Source organism: Alligator mississippiensis, chromosome 11, assembly GCF_030867095.1.
Source record: "Alligator mississippiensis isolate rAllMis1 chromosome 11, rAllMis1, whole genome shotgun sequence".
Taxonomy (NCBI): Eukaryota; Metazoa; Chordata; order Crocodylia; family Alligatoridae; genus Alligator; species Alligator mississippiensis.
In genome coordinates this window covers 18,430,240-18,451,234 of record NC_081834.1, presented here as the reverse complement: position 1 = coordinate 18,451,234, position 20,995 = coordinate 18,430,240, and the positions used below count along the sequence as shown (strand labels likewise).

Below are 20,995 nucleotides of genomic sequence, written 5' to 3'. Positions count from 1 at the left end.
TCCTTGTTCTGTCATCTGCCACCACTGAGAACAGTCCAGCTCCATCCTCTTTTGATCCCCCTTCACGTAGTTGAAACCTGCTATTAAATTCCCTCTCAGTCTTCTCTTCTCCAGGATAAATAAGCTCAATTCCCTCATAGGGCATGGCTCCAGCTGTCTAACCATTTTTGCTGCCCTATGCTGGACTCTCTCCAAGTTGTCCACATCCTTTCTGTAGTGGGGGGCCCAAAGCTGGACACAGGACTCCAGATGTGGCCTCACCAGTGCAGTATAGAAGGGAATAATCACTTCCCTCAATCTGCTGCCAACGCTTCTGCTAATGCAGCTCAGTATGTCGTTAGTCTTCACCACAATGGCACACTGCCAGCTTATATTCAGTTTATTGCCCACTGTAACCTCCAGGTCCTTTTCTGCAGAGCTGCTGCTGTCCCAGTCTGTCCCCAGCCTATACTGGTGTATGGGATTAGTTCATCCTAAATGCTGGAGTTTGCACTTGTCCTTTGCATTTGTTCAGTCATTTGTTGGATTACAGAACAGCGAGAAAAATGAGGAGTACCACTACCACCAGTAGTAAGCAGTCCCTTGAGCACACTTAATGACGTAGGCCTGTTTTTGCACAACTTGATGAAATACAGACTGGTGGGAAACCATATTTCAAGAAAATTGTCTACACCTTTCAGAGTGAGTAGATAGGGAAAACTAAATCAGAAAGAGAGAAAATACATATATTTGCATTACTTATGTTGGAAGAAATGGATCATGTCAAAATGAAAAATATACTTACAAAGTGAGTCTATACACTTTTGGAACTTGGCTTTTCTATAAGCCGTGTCAAACTCTTCTCCTGAGATGGAGTACCTTAGATGTAGTAATCTTAATTATCTACAAAGCCTGCTAACTCAGTTCTGTCACAACCCAAAGTTGTGATTTTTCATTTGTGTGTACGCTTCGGCACCGCTAAATTATTTCCCGCCAAATTTGTCGCTTTCCTTGCACGGTAGAGCTCTCTGCTGCTAGAGAGAGTTCTGGTGCAACGGGGGATTTCCCGCCAAATTGCAGCTTCTTTGCAGTGTGCATTTCTTTTGCATAGTAGTGATGCACGTTGTAAAGAAGTTCCCGCCATTTGTATTGGGATCCGCGCCATGTTATTGGCCGATTCCTAATTTAGGCACATGTGGCGGCTAGCGATTGGCTTGCTAGCCGTACAAAAGGCTTGGGTAGTTTCCGCCCAAGCCGGAGGAGGGAGGACGAGAGAGATTCTGTGTGAAGATCTCCAAGCGCTGTGGACCCTCGTGGACCCGGCGTGCCTCCCCTAAGCAGGCAAGAGAGGCAGTAGAGCCAAGCCTACGGAGCTTTCGCTTCTCGCCTCTCCCCGTCGCCGAGCGCAATCCTAGACGTATCCCTTCCCTGTAATTTCGGACCCCGTGGAGTCTAGCAAACTCCGGGGAGAACTTATCGGACCCGCGGAGCCTGAATAACTCCGGGGAAACTTTTCGAACCCAACTTAACCAGACCTGCGGAGCCTAGCAAACTCCGTGGGAGCAATCGTTTTGTCAGAGTCCTCCAACGAGGGGTCAAGCAGGAGTTGTGCCTGGAAACTTGTCCAGCCTACACTGATACCATCTTTGGGTGTAAGTAAACAATCTTTTCAATCAACTGTTACGCCTCCGGGACTAATTCTAACTCGCGTGCGCAAAACCGCCCCGCGGGTCTCTCCCACCCTGTGTGCCCGGGCTGCCGGCCACAGCCCGCGTGCACTGGAGACAGGTCTGGTACGACCTCGGTTCGCCCCCGGCTTGCCCATGGCGGCCAGAATGGGATCGGAATCACCGCCGCGCATGGCGACGAGGGCGGGATCAGGGCCCAGCCCGCACAAGTTCTTTAAAGGCACAGCAACAAAACACATTTTTCCTTGAGTTTCAGACATAACAGAATTATTTTAACTTTTATAGCTTTTATATGCTTATTTTTTACTATGCTGTTTCATTAATGTAATTAATATACAAATTGCTAGCCTATATTAAATTTAATTCTACATGCAAAAATAAATCAAAACAAGTATTATGGATGGGAAATACAAAATAGAACTAGATAAACTATCATAAACAACTGTGAAATTCTAGTACTTAAAAGGTACAGTGAGTGGAAATTGTTATATTTTAATTTTCATTTAAAAATAGCATTAACTTTTCTTTGAGTTATTGTATGTGAATAGAGATCTCATTCTTGGTTTATAGCAACAGAAAAAATATTTTCAAACATGAGCTATAACATTTTTCATATAAAAATCAATTGTCATTGGATTAAGTTATATTTATTTTATTAATTATAGCTTTATTAACAAATAATACTTTGTTTAAAAGAAGGATTTGAGTAAAACTTACAGGATTGTGTCCCTCAATAAAAAGGAATGGGTGTAGGACTGAAATACCACATTTACTTGGGAATCAAAATTATGGTTATCATGATTACCTGAAAAACTTGTCTACTGATGGCTTGTTGATTCAACATGTGGAGCTGGTTGATCAAAACAGAGGGATTCAATTGAGAAGCAAGGAACCAAATGCGTCTTTTTTCATGTTTTCTAATTTCATTAACTTAAAGAAAAGAAAGATGAATATGAGGAGACTGAATGAATGCAGAGTGCACTAGATAGTGTCTGCTCAGTGGACTCTGCATAGCTGTCCAGTGGAATGAAATTATTTATCATGTCACAGAACTACAGCAGAACATGTTTGTTTCACTCAGAAATAATACACACATTTTGTTGTTTAATTTTTTGAGAAATGCTGGGAGCAACTGATATTGAAAGGGGCAGAGAGGAGGTTTTCAACCTCCAGTATTTTCTAGCTGTCTTGCAGGAGATTGTTTTGTTTCAACACACTTTCAATGCTTTGAAACAAAATTATTTTACAGAATAATTATTAAATTATGCACTTTGTACCATATTCTGAAGTCATCCAGAGTCTAAAATACTGATTCTAATCAAGCACCGTAACAATTTTAGAAGAAGTAAAATGCAGAGAATATTCAAATCCCAAAGTATTAGTCCCTTTGTGCTCACTGCAAACGTCTGCTGTTCCTGAAGTTTCAGGCCAGCTGTGTAGACCATACATATTACTGATTCTAATATTTAGTCAAAATATAAAACTGTCATAAGGTAGTTCAGCAGAGTGGAAACTAAAACATTGAAGCAGTCCACCATTTGTTTTGTCTTGGAGAAGAAGGACAGAGATGGAGAGAAAATTGCCAACCATACAAATATGAATGTGGTAAAAATGTTTGTCCTGGCTCAGAGCAACATGCAAGTGCATTAAACATATCAAATGAAATTTCCCATGATTGATAAAAGCTTTCCTAATCAGAACACTATTTCTCTCCTCTGCCCATTGTAAGTAATTACAGCTTTATGTTCAAAGTTCAAGCAGAAAGAGAAATCATTTATTCTATTCAAGTAATAAAACTTCCTAAGAGTCTGATCCAGGTCATTCTTCAATAGGCCTATAGGTTTTTTGCTTTTAATTCTCCAGAATGATTCTGGAAGGAGCTGGACAACTTTTTTGGAGGTGGTGATAAACTCTTGAGTCCATCATTTTTTCCCTCATTTATTTGTGGCATTGGACTTTATTCCAGAAAAAAAAAATTTTTTTTTATCCCTCATATCTGGAGTAGTAATTTCATATTAATGGTTTCATGCAGAGCATTCTTATTTGACTAGCTTGGAAGAAAGCTTGTAGCATTTTTAAACACAGTAATGGGCCTCTCTTTTGCATTGAGCCCAAGAAATTTCACATTTATTCTTGCAGTACAAACAATCAGGTATAGTGATCATTACCCACTGGAACTCCTGTACATGGGGTGTGTTCTAAATAGAATCGCTGTGTTTGCTCTCTGCGGTGTTCTAATTTCCCATTGCTTAGGAAGAAGAGAACTTACTACAGTTGGTATCTTAATCAACCCTGCTAGAAATGTCCAAAAGTTTCTCTTTTGCGTGTTGCAGTCAGATCTGAGCAGTTTTGATTCCCCTTAGCTCAACTGTGCAGATATAATGTCTGCCTCCCCAAGGGAGGACAGTGAGGCTTGGAAATTAATGTTTCCTGCTAAAAATTCTGATAGAAACTCCCTGTCAGAGCTTAGCAGCCTGGATCATTGTCTGGGAAGAAACACTTGGTGCAAGGGAGGAAGAAGGAAGTGGTGCCTATGAACTTGTTAATGGTATCACCAGACATGACATTAAAGTCTTTTTGTCTCTTGTTGTTCTTATTCTTTGGCACTATACTTTCCTGGTCTTTCTTATGCAGAATGCTTAGAACCTCTGCATCCCCTTGCTGAGAAAAGTCAGCTAAGTGAAAAAGTAATATTCAGGGTACAGAAATATTTTGGATTGTTACAAAATCAATTCCTCATGCTTCCAGTTGCCAGAGTCTGTACCTCAGAGAAGATTTCTGGATAGTTGCCTATCTTTCTTGAAGCTCATCGTGGTTCTTGTTTGCTTGCATTAGTTTGGAACAATTTTCCGATATGGTGATTGTGTGGACCCTTTCTCTTTCAGATGGTTTCTTCTTTACATTTGTTTTTACAAATGAAACAAAGTTCCATAGTCAGACTAAATGGTGCTAGTGTTATACTGAGTTCTGTGACAGAGTTGTTTAGACCATGGGCGGCCAACCTGAAGCATGGGTACCATAAGTTGCACAAGCAACCTATGTATGGCACATAGCAAATTGTGGAGGGAGTAGGGCATACAGTGGCAAATAAGGTAGATAGCTGAAAGCAGAGCAGCAGATTGGGTAGGGAGCAAGGGAAGGAAGCAGGAAGCAGAGCAGCAGATCAGGCAGGGGAAGGACATCGGACTGGCACTCAGGAAGGCTGTGGTGGCACTCCTGCTGAAAAAGCTGGCCTCCACTGGCATAGATTATGTCACCTCTTGCTTGAACTTGCAGTGTAAATTCCTTCATTCTGGTAGCTGCTTCACATACACAGAATGTGTTTCCAAGACAGTGGGCACATCTACACATGCATTAGTGTGGTTTTCCTAATGTACATTAAATTTAGCACCCCCAATAATGAGGTACTAAATCGATGCTCATTAAGCTGTACTAATGCACATTAGTGCAAGGGCATGCTTTTTAGGTGATGTTTAGTGTGGAGTAACCTATTCTTCTTTGCATTAGCATATTAACATGGTTTTTTACATACCACTTTAATGCACAGTAGAATAGGCCAGTGTTTCCCAACCTTTTTCATCCCACAGCACACTTACATGACTTTTTCCATCCCACAGCACGCTGGCTAGATGCAGAGTGGGGAGGGATGCATGCAGCCAGATGCGGTGCATACAGAGGGGGGTGGCGCGGGGCTGGCTGGGGCGCGGTGGTGGTGCGATTCTGCAGTGGCAGCACTGGCTGGAACCCCACGCAGCCGGGAGCCACGCCCTCCCAAGATTCCGAGGCACATCTGGTAATGTCTGATGACATACCACTTGGGAAATGCTGGAATAGGCTACTGCACATTAAAGTGCACTTGTAGACATGCCTAGTGTCTTGTATTTTGTAAAAAGAGCATCAGTCTCCACCTAGGAAATCAGTCCCTTGGAGACAATCTACTTTGTAGGCAAGTTGTTGACAAAATTGTGCAGAAGGTGGTAAGTAGATAGTAGTAGTCATTTTTCTGAAGTTGCTTTGTTGCAAAATTTAGTTTAGGCAATGGTATGTTTAAAGTACAAACATTATGGTACTCCCCAGGGACTAGGGGTGTGTGAAGTGGGCTGTATTTTATTTGGATTCAGATTTGGCCTGAATTGGGGACAGTGATTCGATTAATTGATTTGGATCACTGCCCCAATTCGATTTGGCCAAATCCAAAACTGAAGATTTGATGCTGACTCAGAGAATCAGCAATTCGGCCATAGACACAGCTTTAAATGTTTTTTTCTATATACCTCGAGGTACCAGGCAAGGCTTGTGAATACTGGGATGGTGGAGTGGATGGAGCATCCCACAGGAGCGTGGGGGGCCCCCTGCATGCTCGGCGGTGAATCCAGAAGTGGACCAGAAGTACTTCCAGTCCACTTCTGGGCCCGCTAGGGAATGTGCTTGGGGCCCTCCGCATGCTCCCCTGGCTTGGTGATTGGCTTCAGGGGGGACCCTGGGCACCCACCCCAGACCCAGGAGGCATCAGTCTCCAAGCCGGGTGAGGGGCCCCGGGGGGGGGGGCAGCACGCTCCCCGGCAGGACTGGAAGTGCTTCTGATCCATTTCCGGGTCTGCTGCTGAGTGCGCTGGGGAGCCCCCCACATTTCTGTGGGACACTCTGTGCACCCCAGCGTTGCAGCATTCACGAGCCACTTGGTACCTTGAGATATGTAGAAAAAACATTTAAAGCTGTGTCTATGTCTGAATCGCCGAATCTTTCCGAATGTCTCCAAATCAATTCAGAGGGTTCTGATTTGATTCAGAGAGATGAAAAGGTCCTCTGATTTGATTCGGATTCGGAGATTCGGCCACCAAATTGGGCTGAATCTCTGCTGAATCCAATCAAGGACCGAAGCTTCATTCGGCCCTACCAGGGACACCAAGAAAAAAGCTCATCACTTCACAAAAAATGAATGCAGTGCCAGGATTTGAACCTGTTTGTTTTGAAAAGGCCCACTGGATGGTTCAGGTGGACTTACAGGTTGTAAAAGTTGATGAAGAACTTCAAGGGCTGATTTAAAAACCAGCTCCACCTTTCAAGCAGAGGTGCTGCCATTTTGAAATCATCTGTCCAGATGACAGATGAAGATCCTACATCTGCCTGATCATGTGCACATATGAACCAGTATTCATGCTATGCATAAACACACACTGATCATTTTAGATTATGTCATGTATTATCATTATCCTTGTCAATGTACAGTGTACTCTTTATACTTCTCCACCTGCAGGGCCTTTAACCAGTGCACCTTTTTTTTTTTTTTTCTTAAAATTTCAGAATTGTTCTTTTTTTTGGTAACTTGTACAAAAAAATCTTCATGAGAATGCTGGTAGCACCCTACATGTAATGGGTGGCTACAGAAGCATCTTTTTAAAAATATAAGTATTTTTAGATTTCTCTTTCCAAATTATTCAGACATCTCTTTCCTTGAAATATCAGTGTTAAATAATGATGACGATCATAAGTTTTAAAAGGGGTATTTAGTCGTTATACATTATTATTCTTACAGTTCTGGATTATAACGCCATGGAAAGTCACATCTGGATATTTGGAAAATCCTTGCCATTCTGAAGTTAATGAAAGTTTTACCATTTACTTCAGTGCAGTCACAATTTTGCTTGCAGCCTGTACTTGGTCTGAGGGACTGAATATGTTTCTTGCATAACAACTATACCAACATATAGTGTCTTAAAGGGTTCCTTGATGATTACTTGTTTATTAAGAAAGAAGTCTAGAGGGATGCTGAGTCTGTTGAGAGCAGGGTTGCCATAGATACTAGTTCTTCTGTGAGGCACTTCTGGAAGGATAACGTATTAGCCAAACAGGCATTTCTACTTATTAGAAAGAAAAGCATGCTGCATAATGCATCATTTTGCATGAACAGTCGCTTCTTTTGCGGATCCAGCAATTCTTTTGCCCAAGAAGCGTTTCTTATATGCAGAACCTACAGAAAATAGCTTGGAGTCTAAAAGGACAATATAGTTAAAAGATGTCTTTGCAAAATGTTTTCAGTTAGAACAAAAATGTACCCTGGCTACAACACCCCAAATAGAGTGAAATGGCGTTTACTAGAGAAGTAGAATAAAACCCCCAAGTAGTTTTGCTGCATTGAATTATGCTAATTGGAATTTGGAAGATGTGAGCACCCTTTTCTAGTGAAGATATGTACCTGAGGGTCGGGGGGGAGGGAGGGTTGCCATAGCTGTAAAATGGTTCAACTGTACTTTTAAAAAAACTGTTCATCCCATCTATGAAATGTGCAATATTTAAGCAACTGTGCAGGCTGACAGAAGCTCTGTGTATTACTGAACTAGACTCAAGTACAAGATCAGTGTCAGGTTTCAAACTCTCCTGTAGGTCCACAGAGATGAACGGGCATCTGTATTAAAGGAAACTAGTCACTCATTTCCTTGGCTAGGGAACAAGCTTCTGGCTGCTGAAGGGGAGAAGGGATCCCCAGCTATCTTTATCTACCTGTTTGTCTGTCCTCCTCATAACAGTACCCTGAGAGCTTTGTCCATCTGTGGTGGACAGCAGGCAACATTAATGCAAATATGTAGAGAAATAAAGGTAACTGCCACAAATAAAAAGAGTATCCCTGTTTTTTATTGAACAGAAAGCTCAGAAGAACACTTGCAGCTGCAACAATGCTTAGTTCAGATCATTCTCTGCTTCTTAGTCATATGCTTCTTTAGAAACAAGTTTTGAGGCTAAGAAGCCTACATTTTTTAAATGTTCATGATTTTCCAAAGTTAAATGAGCATTTGTTGGGCTCAGGATGGGAAATGCAGGGTTGCAGTACTCAGTGGAAGTATTTATTATCATTATTTGATATAAGCGGGTCTGAGCTTTGTTGTGCTTGGGCTCTGTTGTGCTTTTGCACTCAATAAACTAGAGCCTCTGCCTCAACAAGCTTGCAGTCTAAAAGGCAAGCTATAGCAGGCAGAGAGACAAACAGATGGGCCAAGGTTGGAGGTACTGGAGCTCTGAGCTAACAGGGTGAGGATACATGTAGTTCTCAGCCAGTCAAGAGAAGCCATCTCCATTCATTCCTTGCCTCGCTGTTAGCCGATTGCTGTTAGTTGTAGGCCCTTGACAGCAGTAGGATGATGTCTTCGGTTCCCAAAATTAGGTTTTGTGACAACAGATACCAATGTGTAGAAAAAACTTGGGTCAAAACCCAGGCATGGAATGCTGCTTCCCACAGTCAAAGCTCCAGGAGGGTACATTTTATGAGATGATTTCCATAACAGTCTGCTCCAGGTGACTCTACCTTGTTGTATCATCAATGGTCTACAGATCACCTAGGCCATGTCTGTATGATCAGGGGTGTGCATTTGCAGCAGCACAAATAGTAGTGCCACAAATTTGTGCTGCTACTTTGTGCCACAGTGCACACCTTTGCCACCGCACTTTGCAGCACGACACATTGTCCTGCTGCTCCATGTGCTTGCTGCAGCGGGTTGGCTGGGGCACTGGGGCTAGTCAGCAGCCCAGGGCCGCCTGCTCCCGCTGTCCACACACTGAGGAGCCCCTGCACTGAGGCATCCTGCATCCCAGCCATGGAGCAGCTGGCTGGGGTGCATTATGCCTCAATATGGGGGAGCAGGCAGAGCCCTCACTGAGGCACCCTGTTCCCCAACCAGCTGGGGGCAGAAGATGGGAGAGAAGCCAGCCCTGGCTGGCTGCAGTGCTCTGCAGCTGTCTGGGTATAGGGTGCTGGGTGTAGGGTGCTTCTGTCAGTCCAGGGCTGCCTGCTCCCCTGTCTCAAGGCACACTGTGCCCCAGCACAGGGGCTCCACAGTGCATGGAGAGGGGAAGCAGGCAGCCCTGTCTCCGTGTTTCACCCTATCACATGCCACTTCGGTGTGCCTGGTGCCACTTTTTTCTTTGGGGTTTTTTCTTTGCTACCAGGAAATTCTGGTAGAGAATTTTGCCCTGGCACTGCAAATTAGCAATGCCATATATGGTTTAACAGGGGTGCAGTTTGTGGCACCGCAAAGAGGTTTGCGGTGCCACAAACTGTACATACCTGAGCGTCTGGATCTGGCCATAGAGGCCACTGCAATTTGCTCAGAGGCCCCCTATCCATACAATAGTTTTGGCTCTTAGCCACATGCCAGGTTTCAGCACCAAAGGAGAAGTGCATTCCTCATGTTCTTTCTTTAATGTCTCTCTGACTTCAGTAGGAATGATGGGCATTCAGCCTCTATGAAAAGCAGGTTTGTTTCTTAACTTGTGAACGCTTCCTAGTTTAAGACTGATTAAAAAAGTTCTGCATGAGAGCCCAACAGGTCCACTGTCAGCTTTGACCACTATGTGCTATTTCTGTGCTAGAGCTACTTCTTTCTTGGCCTGGCCTGTTTGTGGCTGTTGCAATATTGGTAGATTAAGGCATGAAATGTTTGCCTGGCATGGAGAAACAGTAATTGGAAATTTCCCTGATTAGGCTGGGCTTTTCTCATAGTGAAACCTATTCAAATACAGGTACCACAAAGATAAATGCAATAGAAATACATATGAAGGAACTGACTGACTGTCCAAAAAAAAATCTTTTGGCCAGTGGCAGACACCTTTTATATCTTGGTGTAGCTGTAACCACCCTCAAATAACTAGCAAGTGGTATCCAATAGAAAGAAATATGGGAGGTAGGTATGAAACAAATTAGAGCTTGTTGCTGTACTCCAGGGTGTTAAGATTGCTGCAGAATTACAAGAGGGCAAATAGTTATAATAATATTAAACAATAGAACTACTGTGGTATATTTAAATCTCCCAGAATGCATCACAGCTCAACTGTTAAAATGCAGGCAGCAAAAATTTCCCTCTGGGCCAAAAGAATGTATTATTTGTACAAAGAATGTGCAAAAGAAAGAAGAAAAAGGCAGTTCTCAATCTGCCTACAAAATTAATACACCTGAGGCAGTGGAAGGTGAGTGAAATTTCTTTTTAAGTTATACACAGGAGTTGGGAAAGCCAACACTAGATATATTCTCTGCTGTGTCAGAATGCCATAGTCCCAAACAATGTTATTAAACTGAATTGTAAAGATTTCTTGGCTTATCTCTTGCCAAACTTAAAGACCAACTTCTTTGGTATCTTCTGTGCTTCTCCATCTGAGTATAGTTTCTGGCTGCCAACAGATAGAGACAGCACAGTATTTTGAAGCTTTTCACTGGTACTATCCTCAGCATATGAAGGATATACTGTCTCTCAGAGCTCAGTATTATCTGCTCTCAGCCCACAGAGCAACTATATCCTTGTCAAACGAGAAGAAAAAGAAGTAGGTTGCAGAGGCCTATGGGAATTTCTTCCCGTCCACTTTTATGCAGCTGCCTCCGAAGAATTACGTGAGACAGACTGAGGGTTCTTGCTCCCCCTTGCAAAGGAGGGAACAGAACAGTAGGGCTCAGTGTTGTGAGAGTTGAGGAATGGAGTATCCATCAGGTTCCAAGGAACATTTTCTAGGCACGGACTGACATTCAGCTGCCGAAACAATAATTTTTTTTGGCAAAGGCGTGAAGGACAGTTTCCAACTGATAAAACTGGCAAACTATGGATCTAGCTGACCTACTAGAATTCATTCAATTTGACCTAAATATGGAAATGGGCACCAGCATCATACAAGTACCTTTTTCTCATCTGAAGCAATTATATTTCCAAATATTGTACTTTTTTCCTATTGCCATTACCTTTGTAGACTTTTCAAGAATACTTCTTCATCAATTAAATTCTGAAGAATTGTTGGACTTGGTAGAACTCTGAAGGGCCGAAAGTGTCTTTACTGCTGTTTTTGCATTTATAGTGGTAGCTATTTCCACAGCCTATGTATAGATAACCACTATTATAGGGTTTATAGTTTATTCGAAAATACAAGCCAGATCATTTAAGCTGCTGGTTTTCTCTTTAGCACAGGATATAACTCCAAATGCTTTACTGCATGCCCTTACCACACAGAAATAGCTGGCTCTAGAGTACAGTAAGCATTCCAAGGATCTGAACTGTACAAAGCTTATAGCCTCCAGGTATATGCCTATGTGTAAAGTAAACTATCAGTGAGAGAAGATCCAGAGCTTATTCCACGGATCTGATCACACTTCAGCTTTTGGATTGTTCAGATCCAGATCTGGATGTTGTATGTCAAAATTATCTTTACCTCAAATGCAATTTTAGCTCTTGTGTGAAAGCAACTGAGGAAATAGTAGGATGCACACACAAAATTTCCCTTTAGTGGAGTTCTCATAGTGGTAAGTGTCATCTAGCTTTTGTTCTTCATGTTTTTAAACAGGTACTGAACAGACCGAGCTGGAAGTACTGTGCACACACATAGTAAAGTATCTGTAGAAGCTTGCTAGGTTGGGTAAATGGTGAAATACATCCAACATGTTTGATTCGAAATTAGAATTCTATGCAAGAACATGGAATTGGCAATTAGTGGGTCAAACCATAGATCCACCTTGCCCAGTATCTTGTCACAGTGTACTGGGCCTGCTGCAGTGTCTCTCCCTTCGTGGGAGAGCACTGGTCATCAACCAGCTGGTCCTGTCCATGCTCTGGCACTGTTTCAACACCATGTTCATGCCCCTGGCTGGGATGGCACTGGGTCTCTGTGGGTGTCCTGAGCCTCCCCTTGTGGGAGGGTGGGCAAGGCCTGATCTGCCTCCACAGCCAGGTCCACACCTTCCACCTTCAGGCTCTCTAGACACTCCTCTGCGGTACCGGTAGCTAGGCAATGTGGCTCCTGATCCGCTGCACCTTCCTTTGCCACCTCCCAGGGTACCGCTATGACCAGCAGAAATTCCACCTATGGAGTCTCCTCACACAGGAACAGGAGGAGCTGCCAGATTTCTACCAGGAGCTCCTCAGGACCTGGAGGCTGGTCTCTGTCTCCAGGTCCACAGGGATAGTCGCCTAGGGCACTGACGTCCTCACTGAGCCTCTGTTTAAAAACCTGCAGCTGGGGGTGCCAGCAACAGAGGTACCTTGGGTGTGCTGGAGGATGGTCCTGGCCCACATCACTCATGTCGGAGACCTCCAGGACTGTGCTAGGCAGGGGTGGGCAGATTACTCTGTGCTGGCCTGGCGCATGGAGCTGCCCATGCTGCATGCTCCCTGCTGCATACTTCGGAAGGTAAAGGCTGCCCTGCCATCCACTGTCCTCACCTACATTGACCAGGTCCTGCATTAGGGCAGCCCCCCCCCCCCCCCCAGTGTCCCCCAGCCCTCCAGAGCTCATTGTGGGGCCGCTGCCTCAGCAGGCCCTATGATGTTCCTTGCCCCAACACCTCAGCTGTCTGGGGATACCAAGCCAGTCCACTTTCAAACAGCCCACCGCCACCAGCTCTACACACTCGTGCTCTGCACTGTCCATCATCCTGTCCTCGTGTCCTGCCCTCACAACAAGTGCCAGGACACCCTAGGCAGGGGCAAGAGTCCCCAGTGGACTAACCTGTATTCCATCTTGATCCCATCACCCACCGGGGACCTCAGCTGGCTGCTTCTCCACAGAGACACCTCCAACACCTGTCCCTTCTGCCCACAGACGGACACCCTAGTGCAGGGGTGGGCAATTATTTTGGGCAGAGGGCCACTTACTGAGTTTTGGCAAGCCATTGAGGGCCGCATGACAGCCAGCCCAGAACAGATAAATATGGATTTTCTAAATTTTTTAGGGGCCCTGTGGGCCAGATAGAATGGCCTGGTGGGCCACATCCGGCCCCCGGGCCGCATTTTGCCCACCCCTGCCCTAGTGCATGCCTACCTAGTATACCTCGAGTGTACCAGGTTGCAGCCTCTCTTCTGCCTCCTCCAGAACCTGCTGCTGGCTGTGCTTCTCTCTGCAGCTTTTTTTTTACAGACTTCCTGTCCGCAGCCCCTCCAAGTCCTGGGTCCTCCTGGTCAACCTTTTCCTGACTCTGGCCAAGCTGGCCATCTGTAAGACCAGGAAGGAGGCTCTGGCCAGGAAGAACCCAGGTGAGTGTGGGACTTCTGGTCCCAAGATGGTGACGGGGACATGGCACCTATCAAGGGGTAGGGCTACCCTTGGAGCCCTCCACAGCTCACCAAAACATGCAGCTCTCCAGCTGAAATAATTGCCTGCCCCTGATTTAAGGTGTAGGAAGTTCTGATTCAGAGGCTGTACCCCTAGTTCCTATGTTCAATAGCGACTGATGCACCTTTCCTCCAAGAATCTGTCCAATCCCTTTTTGAAACTGACTAAACTGTCAGCTTCCACAACATCTGGTGGCCATGAGTTCCCCACTTTAATTACATGCTGTGTGAAAAAGAATTTCCTTTTGTTAGTTTTAAACTTACTACCTACTAGTTTCATTTTCTGACCCCTATTTCTTGTATCGTGAGAGAGAGTAAATAGTAAATCCCTATTTACTTTCTCTTTGACATTTAATATTTTGTAAACTCTTTATCATGTCCCCACTCAAGCATCTCTCTTCTAAACAGAGCATGCCTAGGCTCTTTAGTCTCTCCTCATATGGAAGCCCCTCCATACCGCTGATCGTCCTTCTTCGCACCTTCTGTAATTCTTTTGTGTCTTTTTTGAGGTGTGGGGACCAGAACTGGGCAGGGTATTCAAGGTGCGGACACCGCACGGATTTATAAAGGGGCATGGTGAGACTTTCCATTTTGTTTACAATTCCTTCCCTAATAATCCCTAACATTTTGTTTGCGTTTCGGATGGCTGCTGAGCACTGAGTGCAATTCTGCTTTTTCTGAGAACGCTCTGTTCTGCTCAGCATCGTTGCTCTCATTTAGGGAAGATCAGTGCTGTATCTTTGGGGCAAAATTGTAACTTTGATACCCAGTCAGAAGAGGAGGGAAAGTATCCCTTTGATTGCCTGGTTGGGCTACTTGAATGCTGGGCCTTATAAGCAGGAGCTTTTAATTGCTTTTTTTTCCGTAATGGGGCACAAAGGAGGAAGTGGCATGTCTTTGGTTGCACCCCTTAACAAGCCTTCTGCAGAGTTCAGATGGCACGGAGGTATCCTAATTTGCTGCAAATAGAGCCAGCAACAAATATGTATTCATATTCTAATCAAGGGGGAAAGTCTTGGGGAACAGTTTCTAACTAGAACTGTCCTGGGTTATGATTTTAGGCCTAATCCAGCCTTTGGAGTTTGAAAACCCAGCAAGAGCCATCCTTTTCATTGGATTTTCTCTGGAGTTTTTCTATATGGCTTTGGTGAATAATTAGCTCCTGGATGATGTTTAATTTGAATAACAGATCAAAGAGAAAGCTTATGTCAAAGAGGAAGGAACACATTATCAGAAAGAGGGCATGTTAGATTTGTCACTTAGGTTTGTGAGTGAAGGATTTTTTTTTTGTTTTTGTTTCTAACTTGTTCTGTTTTATTCAGTCCTTTTCCTGTATATGGATCTGTAAGAACAAATAATCCTGTTGGGGTCTGTTAGCATGAAAGAGGGATAGCCATTGTATACTGTTACAGTAGAAATATTATTGAAAACATCTCAATGGCCCTCACGTTTATTAGCTTAATTTTTAGGGTAAGTCTATTTAAATTTAGATATAATTATTGCAGATTAATAAGTGTACCTAACATTTCAAGGTTATATTAAAAATAAATTATATTTAAAGGTTATGATGGGATAAAAATCTCTTTGTTAACAAATGAGTAAAATGATTAATATTTCTGGCAAGCAGAGTATTAATACTATTGAGAAGAAATGTTAGACATGTGACAAATCAATTTTAATGTTACAAGCTTATTGGTTTAGGATGCCACCATTTAACATACATTTAAAAACTCTCTGTACACTGAGTTTCCTAAACTGGCTTACAGCAGTTTTGAGTTTAAGTCAGTTAAACCTGATGTGCCTCATTAATAAAGTGGGTGGATCTCTTTTTAATTCTGTGCTTCAGTTTTCGTGGGCCATTCTTGGAAATATAGTACACACATAAGTACAAAGAAGAAATGATGCAGTAGTTAATCTTCATAATATCCTTACTTTCAAGGATAGGATCATTTTGTGATAATGAATCTCCTTTTATGTTGCTAGGGTCTTCTATCAATAAGTATTTAGGAAAGGTCACTTTGCTAGTTGGACACATTACTTCCATCTCTCTCTAAAATACAATTAATATATTGTGGTTTAATACTACTGGATTAGATATCATTCTTAGAATCCAATCATATATTTGAATGGGTATAGACTTAAAGGTTGAGACTTGACATAATGATTATTTGAATAAAAAGCTTTTGGAAAAATATTCTTGTCCATTCATTGCCACATTTTACTATGTTGTAAAGCTTGCTTATTATATAAATGTGTCATGTGCCTGGGTAGTTCCCACTGGCTGTGCACTGCAGCTCTGCCTGCTGGCAGAGAGGCAATTAGAAAGATTGAGGCATTTGCAAATTGTGGATGATTTGATTTGGATAAGCACTCCTCCTTCTCACTGCTCCAGTTAATCCTCTGCAGTGGAGCCCTTCTCAACAGAGGTTGGTTTACAACTGAGGCAGCTGTCATGGTTCATACCTTGGACTGGACTGGGAGCTGAGTAAAAACATTGTGTATAACCTTCATAAAATACTAAGATCTGCCTGCAAAGGAAATGTGTCAGAATAGCGTATGGTAGTTAATAGCCAAGGATTTTTTTTTCCAGTTGACTCTGCTGTTTTTGAGGTTTTTTCTCCTCTCCAATTAGTAATGGTAACTGAGGCATTTTAGACAAAGCCAAGATATGAGAGCACTAGTAAATAGGAAACCTGTGGAATGTAGGCCCTTTTGATGTGTCCCACATCATAACCAAGTAGTTTTATCACCATGACTAGCACATGGATTAAGCTGCTTTTTCCATCCTTTGCTACAAACATTCTTTGAGCAAGCTCATTTAATGGATTTTTTTCCATGTAAGAAGGGAAAAGGGAAACCTTCCCCCCTCCTCCCCAAAAAATGTGAATACATGTTTCCTGTAGATTCTGCTCTTCTGTGTAGTGAAAAAGAAACCTGAAATGCTTTCATAGGTTATGTCAGGTCACCATCTAACTCGTTGTACTTTAATCAGACCAGACACAGTTGTTTGGGTCTCTCTTTTGAAAGCTTATTTCAGTTGTTTTTATTTACCCAAATGTTCACTTATCTCTCAGCATTGGATATGTGAATTATTTTTACTAGTATTTTCACTAATGGTTCAATGTAGGGGTCAGAGGGTGTAAAAACCTTCATTGCACATGTAGTGGTTGGTAAGAACCCAAGGTCCCAGACCAACTGCCACTAAGGTCAGTGGACCTATTGGTTTCATAGTTTCATAGTTGGTAGGGTCGGAAGGGACCTGAGCAGATCGTCAAGTCCAACCCCCTGCCATGGCAGGAAAGAGTACTGGGGTCAGACAACCCTGGCGAGGTGTCTATCTAGCCTCCTTTTGAAGAGTCCCAGGGTAGGAGTGAGCACTGCTTCCCTTGGAAGTTGTTTCCAGCTCCTAGCCGCCTTGACTGTGAAGTAGTGCCTCCTGATGTCTAGCCTGAACCTACTTTCAGTCAACTTATGGCCGTTATTCCTTGTTACTCCTGGTAGTGCTCGGGGGAACAGGGTCACTCCTGTTTTAATAAGTCAGATCATGCACTTGATCCCATTGATTTCAGTCAGACCTAGGTTTGTGCAGGAGCCAAGCAAGCATGATTTAGCTGGGCAGAGATGCTTTCTGATCTGTCTTTTTATTTGCATAGACAATGCAAACATGTAATACCATTGACATTTCAAAATGGGGCAAATTAAAGATGCGGTCATACTGGAGGAACCTGTAGAAGGTTGGTACAATCATCCAGCATTGTGGCCACTTCTCACCATTCATCCCAGTTGGGCCCGGTTTAAAGCGATAGTCCTGTCTCTAACATTGTATGGGCCAAGGAAAGATTTTTTCAAAACACTTAAAATCATAACTAAGTCACTTTCAGTACTCCAGATTCTGCTGTCATCGTATCTTTGTATGCTCACGTGCTTGTGAGGTTCATATCTGGGCCCCGAATTTAAAGGAAGGAGCAAAATATGCATCTAGATAAATTTGCATTGAGGCAGTTGTTATGCCTTTTGGTTTACTGTTCTTTCTTGTAGCTTTAGAGTTATTTGTGAAGTTTATTTAGTCCTGCCAGTAGTCAGTTTCTCTTTTAATAGTATATTAATCCTTGCCAAAGCCTTTAGTGTAATAGTTTTTGACACAGCACTTAACCAAAACTTTGATTCTCAAGACTACCAGTTGCAGAAATACAGCTGAAATGATTAATCAAGTTATTTGAATAGACTTCACTGGGTTTAAGAATTAACCAGACTCCACCAAAATTTCTAGCTCACATGAAGACAGGGTTTTTCTTCTATCCAATGTAGAAAGTTAACATGTAACAAAAAAGGTTATTGCATTTGGGCAGTATGCAGAACTGAAGCTTAAAGAGTACATACATGGATGTTTCCAGTAAAAAAAACTCTCCTGGTTGTGGGCAGAAATGTGTTTTACAGATTCAGCTAACTCTCCATTTGATAAATCCTTCTTGTTTTATCCCATTGTTTTTGAGGAAGTAGGTTTGGTAATAGGGTGAGTAGGGTTGAACTCTGTGTGCATAATTTAAAAAATGGTGAAATATGGTACAATTGGTCACAGTTGACAGTATCTACTTAAGAGGAGCCCTTGTCTGAAATAGCAGGGATTTGCAAGGGAGGCTGAGATGTTTTACTGGCAGTGTGGTAGAGGGGAAAATTTCACAGCACCTGGCAGTACAATGTTGCTTGGCCTGAATCTGACTCTTAGGCCCAATTCTCTTAAGTGATAATGCTTCCTGTAATGTGCTTGTCTCCTTTAATGCCTGTAAGAGTCAGTGCTCAGTCACGTGCAGTATTAGACCTTCAGTCTTTTAATGCTTCCATAAATTGTTTTGCAAACTGTTAGAAAAAAGAAGCATATGAAAAGCAAAACTGGCAACAATGACTGCATCTTATTGTTAAAATTAACCTTGGACCTGAACCAAAACTCTGTTTTGACACCTCTAAACTTTGATGAAGTTCAGCTGTGGATTTGAGTTACAGTTCAGGCCCATCTTTAGTTGAAATTGAAAACACTTGCTGCTTTATGCTGGCAGCTGGACTGCACAAAAATAAATATTTCAAAATTTAATTTAAAATGTGGTTGCGGTCAGAAAAGTGACTGTAAAAATGGCATCTCTTCTCAACAGATATGTTCCCTGTATATCCTCCAGGAATTTCTGCTGACTTTACTGATTAAAATTAAGTTCTTACTATTGTTAATCCTGCAAAGCCAATAAAGCTGTGACAGGGAGCTGGACTCATATATGTCTCGTACAATATCAACAAAAGTATGCAGTAATTTCTTAGCGCAGAATTTTTAGGACTGGCTGTAAGGTGAGAAGCAAAATAAAGCCAATAGATTTCTACATCCCAGAAAGAATTTCCAATGCTGGAAATCACAAAAAAAACCCACCCTGATTTCAGGAAGTGTTTAAACTGAGCAAGCCTGATCTGGAAATCACTGTGTGTGTAATTCCGGGACCCCCTCAGTATCAATTGTACAGCCACTACCAAAAGCCCTCTTTAATAACAAAGGTTTTCTTTAATAATAATCAGTTCCTGTGCTGGTTTTTTGGGCTTTACACTGGCATTTCCCTCCCTGCCCCTCATGTTTTTTTGCTCATTTAAATTAATATTGGTGATTTCCAAGTTGATTTGATAACGCACTTGTGAAGAATTTTAAGAGCCAAGGAATGGAGCACTATGATCATAGAGAGAACAGAGCATGTAATTTTAAAATATTTTTATGTGGGCTATGTTGATGGCTCTTTAAAAATATTTATTGGAAAAAAATTGAGGCTGCAAAGGAATATCTCTCTTCAAGTGTGGTTGTGATCTGAAAAAGAACAATGTAAAAATGCCACCTTTCCACTCAACAGATCTGTTCCTTGAGCATATGTATCCAGAGTCCTTTCTGTTTACTACATTGCCAAAAATAATTTTCTTCTGCTTTTTCATTCCCCTGCACCCTGTAGTGCCTACACAACTAACAGAGAACCAGCTAGCTTCTAGTTCCCCTTTTGTATCAACAGAATTGTTTGCAGATTGTTTGCCATATCTCTCGGAAACCAAAAAACCCCCCAAAAAACAAAATAAAGGTTAGCTGTATAAGGTTAAATAAACAACGAGAGATGCAATAAACAGCAGGATTTTCAAAAGCATCTACCCTGCTTAAGTGCTTTTGAAAATTCTACTAAACCTCTAGATATGTACTTAAATATCTTTGCAAATCTGTCTTCAAGCCACTAGGTCACCTTTCTACTTAGTCCTGCTGTACAGGCAAGCGGATCATAAGGCATAGCCAGTGGTATTGAAGACAGTGAGTAGAGCTTGTAATTAGTATTTTACTAGTATTTTACGCAACCACGGACAGTGTCCAGCACTGCTCTTATTTTCTTTTATGACACAAGAGAAGGAAAGATTCCATTGTGGCTCTCAGATCCCAAGCTGAGTTGGCGCTTAGAAAGATACCCTTTTTACATATGATTTGAATATAATTTGATATGGTAATCATTACTGATACAATAACCATGGTACACCAGAATGGTGCCTTTATACTGTTTTCAAAGTAAAACTGCATTTTGAATATATGCATGATGTCAAGCATTTATATTTGAGTGCTGTAATCTTCAGTTTAGGAAGGTGTCCTAGTGATCTGACCTCTGGGGAGTAATACACCACTCAGGAGATAAAATGTGCATGTGCATTTGTACAGCTTTCCTGTACTTATGTAAGGAATTTCATTCCGGAAGAGGTTCCTTAAAGTGAAGTTACATGCTTTTGCCTTTCTTTTGAGAATTAAATGCTTTTTACACATCTAAAAGGAAGCAATTTCTTAACATTTGCATGCATCGTAGTATAGCTAAAGTGATATAGAAATTTCTGAAAAATAATGAGCTGTCTGCCATGCTTAAGTGACTAATACATTTCTTTATATTTAAAGTCACAACGAGAAATGACTTAAAGAACAGCTTGCTGATTTGTAACCTTGTTAATGTGGCACTGAATATAAATTTCCAAAAGCAGCACAACACCCTTGTAAACAGACAGACTCATAATGATAGCAATATATCTGCTGGTAAATAAGATATGTCCTCTCTAAGAGAGCTAATTTTTCTTCCCCTGTGTATGGATACTTCTTATTAAGAAAATTTTCTTGTTATTGTTTTTAGGTGCCACTAACAGATGTTCAGTTTGGCCCTATGAGACTCCATCAGGATCAACTTCAGGTAACACCTTAGGAAATATAAA

At 42.3% G+C, this 20,995-nt stretch overlaps 1 protein-coding gene across 2 annotated transcripts in view; it reads left to right on the top strand.

The window, feature by feature from the left end:
• Positions 1-20,995, top strand: part of PDE8A (phosphodiesterase 8A) — a 241,989-nt gene that overhangs the window by 161,124 nt on the left and 59,870 nt on the right. For both annotated transcript variants that reach the window (XM_014606030.3, XM_006259360.4), the window contains exon 2: positions 20,917-20,973. In XM_014606030.3, the coding sequence (XP_014461516.1) occupies positions 20,917-20,973 (57 nt within the window). The remainder of the gene's footprint in view (positions 1-20,916; positions 20,974-20,995) is intronic.